The 15619-nt window shown below is 41.9% G+C and overlaps 1 protein-coding gene across 17 annotated transcripts in view; it reads left to right on the plus strand.

Moving 5' to 3' along the window:
- Window positions 1-15369, plus strand: part of Megf11 (multiple EGF-like-domains 11) — a 328563-nt gene extending 313194 nt beyond the window's left edge. For 5 of the 17 annotated variants that reach the window (XM_006510991.4, XM_030244207.1, XM_006510986.3 and 2 more), the window contains 3 exons: window positions 1287-1343; window positions 6917-7123; window positions 7717-15369. In XM_006510991.4, coding sequence (XP_006511054.1) covers window positions 1287-1343; window positions 6917-7123; window positions 7717-7874 — 422 coding nt within the window. In that variant the 3' untranslated portion in view covers window positions 7875-15369. Of the gene's footprint in view, window positions 1-1286; window positions 1344-1552; window positions 2166-6916 lie in introns of those variants that run through there. The other 12 variants (XR_003947835.1, XM_017313269.2, XM_006510988.4 and 9 more) reach the window with 7 other exon arrangements.
- Window positions 15370-15619: the final 250 nt, after the last annotated feature.

The raw sequence follows: 15619 nt of genomic DNA on the forward strand, positions 1-15619 counted from the left end.
AGGCCGAGGCCACTAGGAGAGAGTACCTCTGTTTCTTGTTTTATAAAGAAGGGGTGGTGGAGGCTAACAGTATACATACCCTCCTCTCTTCAATGATTATTATTAAGTGATAAATCCAGGTCAACATGGCTTGCTGCATGTTTTTTAAGGGTATGGGTTCCTACAGGCCTTTTAGAATGGCTCGGTCCTGTTTTATCTCGCAGGAAGGCACGTAAGCCAAGATAGATATGAACTCCTGCAAATTCAACATGGGAACTCTATGTGGAGGAAGGACCCAAGTATCAGTGGGTTTGTCTTCAGTGTAAAAAAAATGTAGGCAAGTTAGGTGGAGTCAATATATTTTGGGACTGTTTTCAGTTAAAGACCAGGGTGTGTCTGGTTAAGAACCCATACTGCTCTTGGTTCCCAGCACCCATATCAGACAGCTCACGATCACCTGAAACTCCAGAGGATCTAACACCTCTGGCATCCGTGGGCACCTGTACTTATGTGTATCTAGACACCATATATATCTTTGGGAAAAAAAACCAACAGAGTGAAGGGGTTAACTCTGAGTTAAACATTACTATCCCAACAAGGAAAGGCCAGACTTGATCCCACCCCTAGGAATACTTGTAGCAATCAACTCAAGTTTATGTCCTGATTCTGTGCATCCTGGGAACCCAGGAAAAAGTTAACTAACAGCAAAATGAAGAAATAATTCTTTGGGGCTGAAAAGCACTTGCAGCATTTTTAGAACAAAGCTCTCCTTCTCCACCCTGTTCAAAATGAGTAACTCAGCAAACTGGCCGTGGCCAGGAGTGACTGTTCTTCCTGGAAAGATACTCATCAAATACCCCACCTACTTGTTACTTCTCTCTGGCACCCCCAGATCCAGGAAAGGCAGGATCAGAGCTAACAGGTGAGAAACCTTGTCTCCAAAGCCAAGAGAAAGAATCAGAGCTCACTGCATCTTTCCCTCCAGTTAAGCACTGGCCTGGCTTCATCTCTTAACCCTGTGTCTCCAGAGCCTGGCACTTCACCTACAAGATCACAGATGGCATCCCACAAGGAGCAGGTTAAGAGGAAAGCTAAAGAAAAGAGGGCCCTGGAGCCCATCTTAATGTGATGAGCCTTTTAAGAATCCCTCTGTGTTCAGAATTATTTAGAATAGATTGAATGTAGAGCAGTCTGCTAGGAGCAAACAACTATTTTCTTGGTAAAAGAGGAAAACTGCACGGGGTAGAAGAGACACCGGTGGACTAGGTAACCTCACCCTGCATCTCTTTCCTTCTGTTTTTATGCAGGCACTTGTGGAATGGACAGACGTCAGAACACATACATTATGGACAAAGGCTTCAAAGGTAGAGTATCTAATCCTGATGTCCTGTTACACAGGGCTTAGCAAGGGATTATAGACCTGAGGTGGCAAGGAATGCTACCTGAGAGAAACTGCAAAACCCAAGCCCCTTAAAAAAACAAAAGCTAAAAGGATCACAGGACCCAGAGCCACTGGGCAGCTCTGCCCAGGAGGAACGATCCTAATAATAACGAATTCATCTTTCCATTGCAGTTGCACCTGCTTAGCAAACGCTTGTGGGTTTGTTATAGATGCCAGCTAAATGTCTTCAGAAATGTAGATCATCATTATCCAACCAATTAGTATGAGTTAAACTGATTATAAATCTGAAATAAAATCAATCTGCCTGCCCCAGAGGCCTTCTGTCATTGTACTGACAAGGAAAACTACCCTGCACCTGCTGCCTTTCTGGGGCACAAGAAATGCAAATGATACCCAGTGTTAATACTGTATGGCCCTCACCCTCAAGAGATCTCTGCGCCCAAGAGCAGGGAAGCCAAGACAGATGTCTACGCCACAGGAACTACATACAAGGTGGACCATTCCTCTAGGAAGTCTACAGGTGAAGCCAAAAAGCAAGCACCAAGTCCAGCCCCTGGATTAGGCCCTAGGTTTAAATGCTGGGACACGTGAGCTAGGCAGGGAGCTCTGGAACTCTGTCACTTATTAACTCTGTGCTTCCTAAGGTTGTTTCTTCATCTGCAAGGTTGGGATAATTATGCCTGTTGACTCATGCCTGTCTTATTATCTAACAAGGTTATCTTGGGTGTCCAATAAAGTCGGATGGGAAGTGCTTTTGTATATTATAAAAGTGGTATCAATGTGATGTCTCTGGGAAATGTCTCAAAGTCTCAGTCAATTGAAAGAGCAGTAATAAGTCAGCAAAGATCCCAACTGATATTCTAAATCTAGCTCTACACCAGAATCACCTGGCAAGTGTGTTCAAACTACAGAGCTTTACACTCACACAGATGGGGCCCTGCACTCTGCAATTGCAAGGAGTACCTCAGGATATCTTTATGCATTTCATTACCCAACTACCATTTGTCTAAACTCTCCCAGGTTTCTGTTCTGATCTTTCAGACCTAGCATGGCCATCTCCTAACCAAGGAGAGCAACTTGTGTACCACTCTTGGGGAAATGGCTATCAGAAGTGGGATGAGCAAGACCCAGGTGGCATTGAGAACATCAAGGCTGAGTGACCATCAGCTTGGTTTAGGATATGCAAACCCCAGGAGACCTGTCTGAGGAGGGAGGCTATTCCTAATCTCCAAGCCAGCCCACAGGCAGTAATCCCCTGGGAGCTTTATTATGGCAAGTTTCTGAGGGTTCTGCCTTAAACCATCCAAATGGAGGCAAACATCATTTCAGTGAGGTTGCCAACAGAAGAGCAATTGTACTACTGAGTCATTGTGACCCAAAGCCTCAGTTTCTTTCTCAGAGTGGAATGGGGACAACACAGCTCTTCCAGGGTCTTTGAGGCTTTGAAAAGAAGTATGACTCAATGGAGAAGAGCTCAGACAGGCCCTGAGATTAGCATCCAAGCACACTTCCCCATACACCTTGTCATACTGTGCATGGTGTTTCGGGTAACTACTTTTAAACTCTAAACCATAAATGTAAAACAAAGCCAATGAAAGCCAGTCTCTGCCTTCATCATTGCATTCCTGTCTTATGGGATCATCTGAGTGCATGGGAGGCTCTCACAGGCAAGCAGCCAGATTTGTCACTGCTTCTAATCAGCTTTTAAATTAGAGAGAACTGTGTAGGCAAATGTACCATCAAGTGCTGGGAGCCAACATGACACAGTAAGAGTTCAAAGAGAGGCAAGTGAAATACTAGTGTACAACTTTATAGAAAAGCTTATAAAACACATGGAACAATCCTACCTGGTGGCTAAATTCCCAAACATCTGGATCAGCTATTTCATGTCACCAATTTAAACTATTTCCTAAAGCATCAAGGGCAAGGCCAAACTCAGGACTAATTAAAGAGTCTGGATGTTTTCCAAACTGTGAGGGACAGAGGAGGGCGCAGAGAATGAGATGATCTGGGTTCTAGTTCAACTGCATGGTGCTCACTAGACACAGTAGTATCTGTGGGTCTTGGCTTCCTCCTCTTTAAAAAGCACAGTTATAATAGCACCACCGCTAAGGCCCCTTACAACTCTGATGGTTTAAAAGCCCTAACTCGGGTAGCATCCACTTTTTTCTCTGTAACTGGGAACTCTGTCACCCTGAGAGGTTGAAGGAGACTGCTGACACAGCTAATCACCTTCCTCCCTTCCACAATATGACTGTACAATAAACTGTCTAGGGTCCAATTCCTTGTCTGTCATGCTTTCAAAGTGTGACAGAAAAGAATTCACTTCTCTTCACCTTCCATCTGGGGATCCCTGAGCTGCACTGTCATCCCCCCAGCCTGTGCTCCCTTGCCACCTCAGCTCCATGCCTCTCCAAGTAATTTTGGTTTCTCAGACATTTAGAAGCCACTAACATCCTGAAAACTCCTTTTGTGGCTGGCCAGTATTCTCTGGACTTCAGATCCCCTGTCCCATCCCTCCTCATATCCTCTCTCTCATTGAAGAGAAGAATGCAAACTTAACCCTAAGGACAGAACCAGCAGGCATCCTATTGATAGCATTAGCTCAGAGGTGAGCAACAGATACTTAATGCCTGGGTTTCCACATACATTTGAATAAATTGGGGCTTAAAAAAGATAGCAAGCCTCAATAGGTTCAGAACATCCATAGAGCAACTTTGGGAAGTCATTTCCTCTCTAGTCTTGTGCTTCCTCAAAAACTAAAGATGTTCATTTCAGAAACCCATTCTGACTGTGATAATATGCATGACTACGTATGGTCCAGAGGAGGAAATAAGGAGAGTAAATGCAGGGGCACTTGGAGCACTGCAGGCTTCCCCTTTCTTTGCACAGTGCCCAGACAGGAAGGCACTGGAGTGGGCGTGTCTGTGAAAGGATGAGGAAGTATTCTAGCCCAGCTGGTTATTTTTCCCCACACCCTGCCCTCATAGCAGGCAGGTGGATGACTCAACCAGAGAAAAGCTTGGCTTCCTGAAGCTGAGTTTCCCAGCTTGCCTTGCCCCATCTCCTCCAGTTCTCAGGAAAGATGGGATAATCCAGCAACCACCACTCTCCATGGAGTTTTCCATCCTGTCTTGGCCTGCAAACCTTGAGAAGACCCTTGGCCCTGAGCACAGTTCCCTACTCCAGCTCCCATTTAGCTCAGGAAAAGGAATACACAAAAATGGATACAGGCTAACATTTAAAAGTTATTCAAATATATGGAGAATCCCACTGTTTCCCTTTCCAGTGAAAATACAGCTGGGTGAGGCTCTAAGGCTCTAAGTCAGTCAGTCATTAAGCTGGAAGCATAGCCTTTCCTCTCAGCAGGCCTTGGTATTGCTAAGAAGGATAAACTGAAGCAGCCATAAAGAGCTTAGGTAACTAGATCTCCTAGGGGGGGTGGGGGGAATCTTGATTTTCAGATAAGATAGTGGTTGAGTCCTAAGCACTGAGCATTAGACTAACAAATAGCTTTGGTTTCCTCATTTCTAGACAGTAATAGCAGTCCTGTCCTACCCAGGGCCTCACCCCCAGCTTCCCAAAGTACTAAGTTTCTTTCTGTTTGGTTTGAGACAATGTCTCTCACTATAAATAAAGTCCTGGCTAGCCTGGCTGTGATCCTAGCTGGCCTTAAACTAAGATATTTGCTAGCCTTTGCCTACCAAATTATGCCTCCCAAATCACACCCAGCACCTATGCTTCAAATAACCTAACTGGAATGAAGGTCACTCATTCCAGTGCTACACAAAATAAGCTATCCCTCAATTCCACAAGGTATGCAATCAAGCCTTGAGCCTCTCTCACTGCCTGATGAGTTTAGATCAACCATACTGGAACTGACTGGGAGGCTCTCAGGCTTATATCACTCCCCTGTACTAAGGAAGAACTGAGAGGCAAACTAAGGTAGATGGTTTGAGGCAAGTCACAATGCAGGACCCAGGGCACCTTCTTCTATGTAGGCAGGCATCTACCAGCAGAAGTAGAACCTATTTACCTACCTTTCAGTCCTAGCTAGAACTGGCTGAGAATGTTTGTTATCTAGCAAGAATGCTTTTTCCTGAGTCAGGTGCTACAAAGGTCAGCCTTATACCAACCAGACTGAAGCCAACCTCTCTTCCAACATGTTAGCTCAACTGGGACGATACTTTGTTACTGAGAGGCAGTGGGACCCTGAGGAGTTTACTTTCCCACTCTAAGTTTCAATTTCTTCATAAGCACTGAGTAGGGAGAAAGGGGAAAGTGACTGATCTACCTGTGCCACAGCTTTCTGAACTCGCAGAAAACAGTTGAATGCACTTCTACACAAAACCAAGGAGCTGTTGCCTGCTCGAACAGGAGCTCCCTACTTTTCAGAACTGCTCTTCATCTGGCCTGCTGTAGAACAGACACTCGGGGTGGCACACATCACAGTTACTTCAGCCAATTGCACAGCCAGTTCCCCTTGCGTCATATGACTTTCACTGTTTAACATTCACAGTAAAGTCACAAGGTGGGGCTGGGAGCTTAGTAACAATAGCATGAAGTGTAAACTGTGGTGGTTGTCTAGAAGATTCCCTAAGAATTTCACCAACTGACTTTCACAGACATTTAGAGGTGAGAGGGCTCTTAGGTCACACTTGACTGTCAAGCTCCAGCCATTCAGGTTATTTCCAGACACCTTGCCTCACAGCTAAGGGTCACAACTGTTAGATTCATTTATTGTTTTTTCCAGTCAAGTCCTAGAATTCGTAGACAAATCATTACCCTCAAAGGGAAGGAGAGTAGCAATTGAAGGAGGGACTCCCTTCTTCTCTGTGACTCCAAGTCACTAAGGGACCATCACTTCATCTCATGTTGACATCACTCTGCACTCACTGGACTGGGTGAGATGAGCTGAGACAAAACTACATTTCAAGGGCCAACCTGAGACTGGGACTTTTTACAGCTGTTACTTCAGTTAGCCCACTGGAAGCATGAGCTCCTGGAAGGCAGGGATGCTGCTATTTGCTTAAGGCTGCTAAACTGTTGACATTCACACTGAAAGACATAGACGCTGCTGCTTCTGAATCAAAGCCTCTAGTCGCCAGGACTTGGAAGAATGATAGTACAGAAAATATGGGGCAAAGACGTCCCAGAGCATAGATTTAAGTTTTGGCTCTGCAGTGCTTAGCACCCTAGCCAAGTTACTGTACCTGTCTGGGCTTCCACCCCCTATGAGGCCAGAGAGCATTTGTATAAGTCAGTGATACATGTAAAAATACACTGTGAATATCCTGAGCTATTATCTAATGACAATAACCAGCCATTTTCTTGTCCTCCAAAAACATGTTTTTTGAGAAAAGAATGCCTGAAAAAGCATACCTTAAGATATTTAATAAGATTTAATCTTTTAGTATGACTGTCTTCTCCAGCCCCAGGATCCTGAAAGCACACAAAGTTAACTGATGTCTATTTCTGGTATTTAAATGAATCCTATGTCCTTGCTTGTCCTAAGAAATCTCTCTTGCCTTGCAGATTACATGAAAGAATCTGTGTGCAGTTCTAGCACTTGCTCCTTGAACAGCAGTGAAAACCCTTACGCCACAATTAAGGACCCACCCATCCTCACCTGCAAGCTTCCAGAAAGCAGTTATGTAGAAATGAAGTCACCTGTGCACTTGGGGTCTCCGTACACAGATGTGCCATCCTTGTCGACATCTAATAAAAATATATATGAAGTTGGTAGGTGTCTCACATAACTTAGCAAAACCAGGGCAACAGTGCAGCATCTCAAGTGAAAACAAGCCCTCCTCCACACACTCTATCTCCATACCACATCCTTCTGTTTGGTTGCATTTGAAGGAACCTGAGGAGAAACTTTGTCTCAGGGTTGCCCTTCCCTCTAATGCAGGAAACCAGAATCTTGTGCCACCTTGCTTACAAATCACAACTGATAAAAGTAGAAACTGTGAGGGTGGAGAGCCAGTATACAACACTTCGACTACTGTTAATACAAATCCAAAGCGGAAAACGAAAACAATCAGAATGGCCGTTTACAAGTTTCTAAATCACTTCTTAAACCTCCCCCAGTAAGACCCACACCTCTAGGATGTCTTGAATCTCTTGTTGTTGAGCAAACTAGGATTCTGGCAGTACACTGTCTTAGGTTTTTCCCTCTCTTAAGCAAGCCTCCATCCTAATCCTCCTGGATTTGTCAGATGTATACATATACCCACAGTTTTTCTCCCCAACAAGTTAAATAGAACTTTCTTCCCTCCCACCAAGGCAACAATGCTAATCTATTCTCTGAACTCATTTTTCACTATATTCCTTAGAGCCCACAGTCAGTGTGGTCCAAGAAGGCCGAGGTCATAACTCCAGCTATATCCAGAATCCATACGACCTACCTAAGAACAGCCATATTCCTGGTCACTATGACCTCCTCCCAGTAAGACAGAGCCCTGCCCATGGGCCCTTCCAGGAAAAGCAGTAAGAGGGATAAGCGTCTCTCTTAGTGTGCTCTGCTGACTATTTTCTGACTCTGAAAGAAGACAATCCATGACTTGAAATATCAGTACAGAATGCCTTGAGCTGTGTGTTATTAGTTCCTTCACCTGGATTGAAAGAAACACTTCCAAACGGGACTGGGGTAACTGTTCAAGAAAGTCTGTTCACAAAGGCAAATCCTATCAACCTTTCAGCTCTAAATGTCCTGGATATGATTTTTCAGAACATTAAAGATACCACTTTTCATCAGCATCAGCTAAAAGCTATGTATTTAATATTCTGAAACATCGCTTAAGAAGCATGTAGCTTAGGTTCCTCAAGCCTTCCAAGAAGGAAAAGGAAACTGGGAGGGGAGGGGGCACTTAAAGTGCCTGAAATGTGTATGTGCTGTTGATTGTTGTTATCCTCAACATCTGTTTCAGTATCTAAGGGAATTGGTATGTGGGCATGAACTGTTCTAATATTAATCTTGGTCTCTGTTCATTTGGTATGCCCCAGCAAATTATAACAGCCACAATCAGAGTTTAAAATATAACCTAATTCTTTAATCAAGACAGGTTCACTTTCTTCTGCCCTATCAGTAATAGTAGGCAAAACAGAAAGGGGGAAAAGAGCAGCAGTTTCACTCACTCTAGAATGATTTCTATGCCAGCCTTACCAAATTTTGCCAAGTCAAAGTTCAAGAATAACGAATGCCAATCCTGGCCTGGCTGCATTGCATTGGTTCACCCAATACTTGAGTCATTCTGTGTGCACCAGAGAACTAAGATGCTGTTTTAAGAAAATGGTCACAGGGCTGGGAATGTAGCTTAGTGGTAGATGTTCTTGCCTACTGAGCAAGGACCTGGGATAGATCAGCAGCATCATATAAAAGGCATAGGCTTATAATGAAGTTTCCCCAACAACATAATTAGATCACTCAAGTTACTTAGTCGGAGTTCCTTGACTTGTTTATGGGCAGTTCTTCATAGATGGTGCTTGATGTAGTATGGAACCTTAAGGTGTAGAAAATATTACACAAATGTGGGCATGGCACACTTATGTTGCTTAGCATACATTATGTTTTTGATGCAACTAAATGAAATAAATGTAAAACAAAACAAAAACAAAAAAACATAAAAGCCCACCGCCTGAAGTGGGCAAATATGTATTCCATTAGTTGGTGCTTTTAATCTCCTGTCCAGAGAAGTCCATAACTTCCACTGCACAGGTAACAATAGGTAAACGGAGGCTTGGACAACTCTGAATGGTTAATCCCCAAATTCTTCACAAGAATTAAGAACAGAAGGGACAAGTTGGAAGTTAATGGTCACCTTTGTGCCATCCCATGTTCTTAAGAGGATTAAGAGTCTAGAGTGAGTAAAAATTACCTAGAAGGGGTTTACAGAAGAGGGACTAGAAGACTGTAAAGCTAGATACTGCTACAGGAAGTAGGGATGATAACCTTAGTTTGAGTAGTAATCAGCAAAAGAGAGAAAATAAATATGTAAGCAAATCTCTGCTCGTTTCACTCCAGGCATAAGCCAGTATGACATTAGAGGAACACATACATGAATGCTGCATGTGTGCATGGAAGCGAGCCATCAGCAATAGTGAACGCTCCCAAAAGCCTTATAAAATAGAAACAGTAGGAAATATTGGTAGACCTAAGTTAATATTTCTCATACATGTATAAAGAAACGTAGTGAAGAGACTCACCTCAGTGTTTCAGGGCCACAAGTGCTCTGTTATCTTTGTGAAGCAAGGATGAAGAAGCATGGCGAAGTCCAACCAGCAAGCAGAAATGGCGTCTCAATCCCAGGCTTTATCTTCTTCCCCTACCCTGCATGTACAATAACTGCTACCTGGCAAACTGCAATCATGCAAATTCCAAACCTCACTTCTCTCTTGCCAACTACACTCTGCACAAAGTACCCAGCAAGAGGTGGGATGGCTAGAGCAGCAAGTCAAGAGAAGTTGGCACCACTCTTGTTGAGTCACTTGCCCTCTTCGGGCTCCTTTATTACCCACACATGAAAGAAGAGAGACACAGAGTGGGAGCAGAGCTCTAACAACTCTCCAAGTGTAGCACTCTACAACATTTCAAGTAACATAGTTCAGTCAGGCTATACAGAGAAGGGAAAGGGCAAAGATGTGATTAAGTATGGTGACAGCAGCAGCCTTCACATAGCTAAGAGTTAGCACTAGGACATTTCGATCATGCAGAGCAACTGTTAGGAACTTCTGTCTAACAATCACAAACAGGTTTGCGGTCAGCCTCAACATGTGCGCTGTGCATTCTATAGTCAATTTGGAAAGATCTGCTCAATTATTTTTCAAAACAAAAATTTCAATCCAGTAAATTAATATGTATACAAGTCAGACAAAGAAAACACAGATACTGTACAATAGTGTGAGAGACTATGAAATGGCAATACTTTTTTAAACCACAGATTTGTAATATATTTGTTCACTGTGCAGAGGATGTACCTTATACAAAATAAAATGGATTCTCAAACTAACATTACAAGAATGCCTACTGTTGTGTTGCAAACTGAAAATCTATACATTTTATGTTTAAGACAATACTAAACCCTCATTTGGTATGGTTACTTTAAACAGCTGGAAGAATGAAAATTACCACAATACATGTTAGAAAAAGGAACCAAAGTGTTATTTTTAAAATAACAAATGGGATCTCCTTAACTCATGTTAAATATTTTAAAATCCCATTCACACCAGTATTAGGCTCCTGTTTTTCCAAGAATGTGTACTCAAGTACATCCCGTGGCACAAAGGGCAAGTGTAAAAACTACCCAATGTATATAAATCCAGTGAATAGCTTTTAACTAAGAGATTTTAGCATGTGTCCACTTTAAGACATTTTAAACCAAATCTTAAGACATAGCTGAGTTTAAAATATAAGGGGACAGGGGAACTGTAAGATTGTCATGATGATTCACAACTATAACCCCAGCACTCGGGAGGCTGAAGCAGGACTGCTAAGAGTTCCAGGCCAGCCAGGGCTACAATGTAAGACCCTGTCTCAAAACAAGCAAACAGTGAAAGCCAGGCATGGTGCCATACACTCATGCAATCCCATTATTCAGGAGACTAAGGCAGGAGAGTTTCAAGTTGAAGAAGCTTGAGCTACATAGTGAGTTCAAGAGTAGCCTAGGCTAGGAGATTTTATTTCAAGAAACATAAAAGGCAGGAGGCTTATTATTATTATTTAAAAAATACAAAGCTCAATCAGTGATAGGGCATTTTGCCTAGCATGAAGCCCTGGGTTCAGTTCCCAGCATCACAAAAGCTTAGAAGAAAATACAGATGCCAAAAAATAGTTTACTGGGCTGGCAAGATGATGACCTGAGTTCAATGCCCAGAACCCATAAGGTATAAAGTACAAGCTGTCCTCTGATTTTCACACACACACACACACACACACACACACACACACACACACACACACACTCTCTCTCTCTCTCTCTCTCTCTCTCTCTCTCTCTCTCTCTTTCTCTCCCCAAACAAATAAATGTAAATAAATTAAAAAGTAACTCCTGAAATGAATTCATTGAGTTTAATTTGCTCTTCAGACTTTCAAAGGTGTATATATATTAACCTCACACTAAGTCAACTCAAAATATTCCAACTTGTCAGTTCACAAGGCTTATGTGATATTTAAGTGATTCTAGCCCTTCAAGGGACTGAGAATTCAAGGGTCTGGAATTCAAAGCTAGTCTAGGCAAGTTAGTGAAAACTTATGTCAAATTAAAATAAATAGCTGGAAATGTTAGCTCTGTAGCAGAACACTTACTTAAAATGTGTGAGACCGTGGGCTGGTGAGATGGCTCAGTGGGTAAGAGCACCCGACTGCTCTTCTGAAGGTCCAGAGTTCAAATCCCAGCAACCACATGGTGGCTCACAACCATCCGTAACGAAATCTGACTCCCTCTTCTGGAGTGTCTGAAGACAGCGACAGTGTACTTACATATAATAAGTAAATAAATAAATAAATAAATAAAATCTTTAAAAAAAAAAAAAGTGTGAGACCGTAAGTTCAGTCACCAATACCACCACCGCCACCACCACCACCATCATCACCACCATGTCCACCACTCAACACACACACACACACACACACACACACACACACAAGTTATTTCAATTTAGTACAATGTTTAACCAAGAATAATATATTTTTGCTACTCAGAAATAAGTGTCATTCAGGAGGGACAATTAACAGGTAATTCTCCAGGGCTGGAGGTTGACACATTTAGTTAACAAAGGGTAAAGTTATACTCTGTGAGTCTCTGAATATTACTAGTACCATAAATAATAGTCAAGAACCAATGGCTGCAGGTGGTGCCCTTAGCATCCATACATTCTATAGTCACTCACCTACTGAGAAGGAAGACACAAGAGTTCATCTGATCTCTGAAACAATGACAGATGGAAAACCTCTCTAAGGAAGATGGATTCATGGATGGCTACATGGGAGTTCGTTATGTTATTTGTGCTTTGTAAAGTTTTATGTCTATGGTTATAGAATTATATCACTACAATTCTATGTTATTTTAGTACAGAACAGTTAATTGTCAGAATATAAACATGAACAAAATCTATTTCTTCCTGTGGATCTTACAACGTGATTTAAAAAAAGCAGAGATAAAGGGGGGCCCTAGGGTGCTGATTATTGCAGTTTCTTCCTTGACTTATAGAGCATGGAACACTGGTCCAAACCAAACCCACATGGGTTGAAGCTCTGCTCTTGACTTCAGTTGCCAGATTCCCTCCTCATTCTAGTACCTAAACAACTGTCTACCTATCAAACTGTCTACCCTACAGCCCTGGGTAAGAGGAATATGGCAACCAGAGGTCTTACATAGTACTGTTACTTATGTATCCACTTTAATGTTTAAAAAAAGAAATAAAACTAGTTAACTAAGGACCCTACCCCTACTTCCTCCAGAGCTGGTTTCACATAAAAGTCAGCCTATAAACTGACTGGGGTTAGCATGATGACTCTGTGCTCAAGGAGCTGCTGCATGGCAGATAACCTGATTCCTGGAACCCACATGATGGAGGGAGAGAACCGACTCCCTCAGGTTGTTCTCTGACCTCCAACCATGTACTGTGCCGTACCCCATCCCACACCCAATAAATAAAAGTAATTTTTTTTTTCAAATGAAACAGTGTTGCTTCTTAAATTGTCCCGTGTCAGGCAGGTGTAGATGTAAATAAAAGTATATTTTCTCTCAAATGAAATAGTGTTGTTTCTTAAATTGCCCCGTGTCAGGCAGGTGTAGGCATAAATGTAGGTGAGTATGTGTCTGTATCTGTGTTTCTGTAACATTTTTAGACCCCAATGGTGAAAGGATTTGGCATAGAGGCTGGTACAGTGGGCAGCAATCCCTTACAGAAATGAACAAGAACCACACCACGTCCTCAGAAATCTATGAAAATGCCTGAGTGCTTAGAGCTTGTCAGTAATGAATGGATACTAAAAGCAGGTTCTCTCCTCAGTGAGATGAGGTAAGAGGATCTGAGAGTCTATGGTCTGAGGAAAGGTTAGGTTCTGCAAACTCAAAAATACAAAGGGAATGTTGCTGGCTACTAGCACTGGAACTAGTACTAGCTAGTACTGATAAAGAGTAGTTAACAGTCAATATGTACATTTTATGTTCACATCTGTTAACTACCAATCCTGTGTCTAATAAATGGTAAGAACAGGAATTCAAATAAATTTAATGATTAGGTCACATCAATAGACCTGAAATGTCTTTTAATCATGTGCATATACATAATAACATTAACTCACACATTGGAGAGTGTTTTGTCTTATTAAGGGGTGGGATACATGGAGTCTTGAACTCCTGATCCACCTGCTTCTACCTCCCAAGTGCTACATGCCATTACACCTAGCTAAGTCACTAGTACCAGAGAGCTAGCTCTGCAGAGGCCTATGAAAGAGATGGATTCTTAAAAAGTATGCAAGATGTTTTTAAAAGTTCTCTTCCAGAATGCAAGCCAAGTGCCCATGACTGCAATCCCAAAGCAGCAGAGGTGAAGACAGTAGTATCACGAGTTCAAGACCAGCCTCAACTACATGAGATCGACCTTACCTTAGAAAATAAAACTAAAGCCAGATTTTTTTTAAACAATAAAAAAATAAAATAAAATAAAGAATTCTCAGTTTATAATTGATTCAGCAGCTGATCAAATGTGAAGGAAGGGAGAAACATTTGATATATCCTGACACATTATTAAAATTGACATTTTTCAAATGTCCTTAAAACTTGCAACTTGGTTGGGCTGGAGAGATGGCTTAGCGGTTAAAAGCACTGACTGCTCTTTCATCGGTCCTGAGTTCAATTCCCGACAACCACATGGTGGCTCACAACCATCTGTAGTGAGATCTGATGCCCTCTTCTGGTGTGTCTGAAGACAGCTATAATGTACTTATATAAATGTAATAAATAAATCTTTAAAAAAAAACTTGCAACTTATTTAATGAGAATTAATGTGGAGATAAATGATTTTACTGTTATTATGTTAATACCAATACCATTTTTCTATTTACCTGATATTTTACTAATTTCTTAAATTTAATGTATGAGTTGGAATTTTTAATTTGATTCTAATACCCACACATGACCCAGAAATGATACAGTTGAGTCACATAAAGGATATGAAGTGAGACAAAATGGACAAGAGCTGGGACAAATAACCCTTCTTTTCTAAGTAGCCAACTGCTGTGTTAGACCCACTAGTCAATCTTCTAACTCATGTATAAATATAATTCAGCATATTTTCTTTCCTTCCCCCTCCCTCCCTTTTTTTGTTGTTTTTTTTTTTTTTTTTTTTTTTGAGACAGGGTTTCTCTGTGTAGCCTTGGTTGTCCTGGAACTCACTCTGTAGACTAGGCTGGCATTGAATGCAGAGATCTGCCTGCCTCTGCCTCCTGAGCACTGCGATTAAAGATGTGCTCTACAACTGCCCAGCTCAGCACATTCTCTAATGCCTGCCTGGGATACAATGTTCTTTCAAACACTATCCTCCAATTTTCAGGAAAATGGATACTGCTCATTACAGTGATCTCACAGTAAAGGTCCTCTCAATGAGATTAGCATGCTGTGTCATTTTATCACCACCTACAATCCAGAAGAACAAAACTCCTCTTTAAAATACTGTTAGACTGGCAACTCTGGTGTACCGGTGATGCATTCAAGCAGGAGAAAGCTCAGGCTGCTGCCTCTGGCATCCTGTCAGGATGGCCTTCCTGACCCTTCCCTAGGTCCTCAAAGTATGTGGAAGTGGATCCTTTCATAGCCCCTGTCTCTTGTCCTTTTTTGTACAACAAAAGCCACATTTTATTTGGTTTGGTTTCATTTTGAGATAGTGTTTCTTTGTATGACCCCAGGCATCTACAGCTTGGTACAGAGCCCAGGTGGGCCTTGAACTTAGAGTGACATCCTGTCTTTGCCTTCTGAGTGCTGCCATAAAAGGTATAACTGGCAGTTTTGAATTTTTTTCCGGATTATGATCCATTTTCCTCCTTAGTTTTACATTTTACAAAACTCTATAAACTGAAAACATAAATAGATTTTTAACTACCCAACCTTTTCTCCTTCTCATGTTGGCCAAAATTATCCAAATGGTACCTGTTTCTTTATAACAGATTAAGGAGACTATCTCAACAGCTCAAACCACTGGGGACATTTAGATTTTATAAACACAAGTCAGAAATGG

This window comes from Mus musculus, chromosome 9 (assembly GCF_000001635.26).
Source record: "Mus musculus strain C57BL/6J chromosome 9, GRCm38.p6 C57BL/6J".
Lineage (NCBI taxonomy): Eukaryota > Metazoa > Chordata > Mammalia > Rodentia > Muridae > Mus > Mus musculus.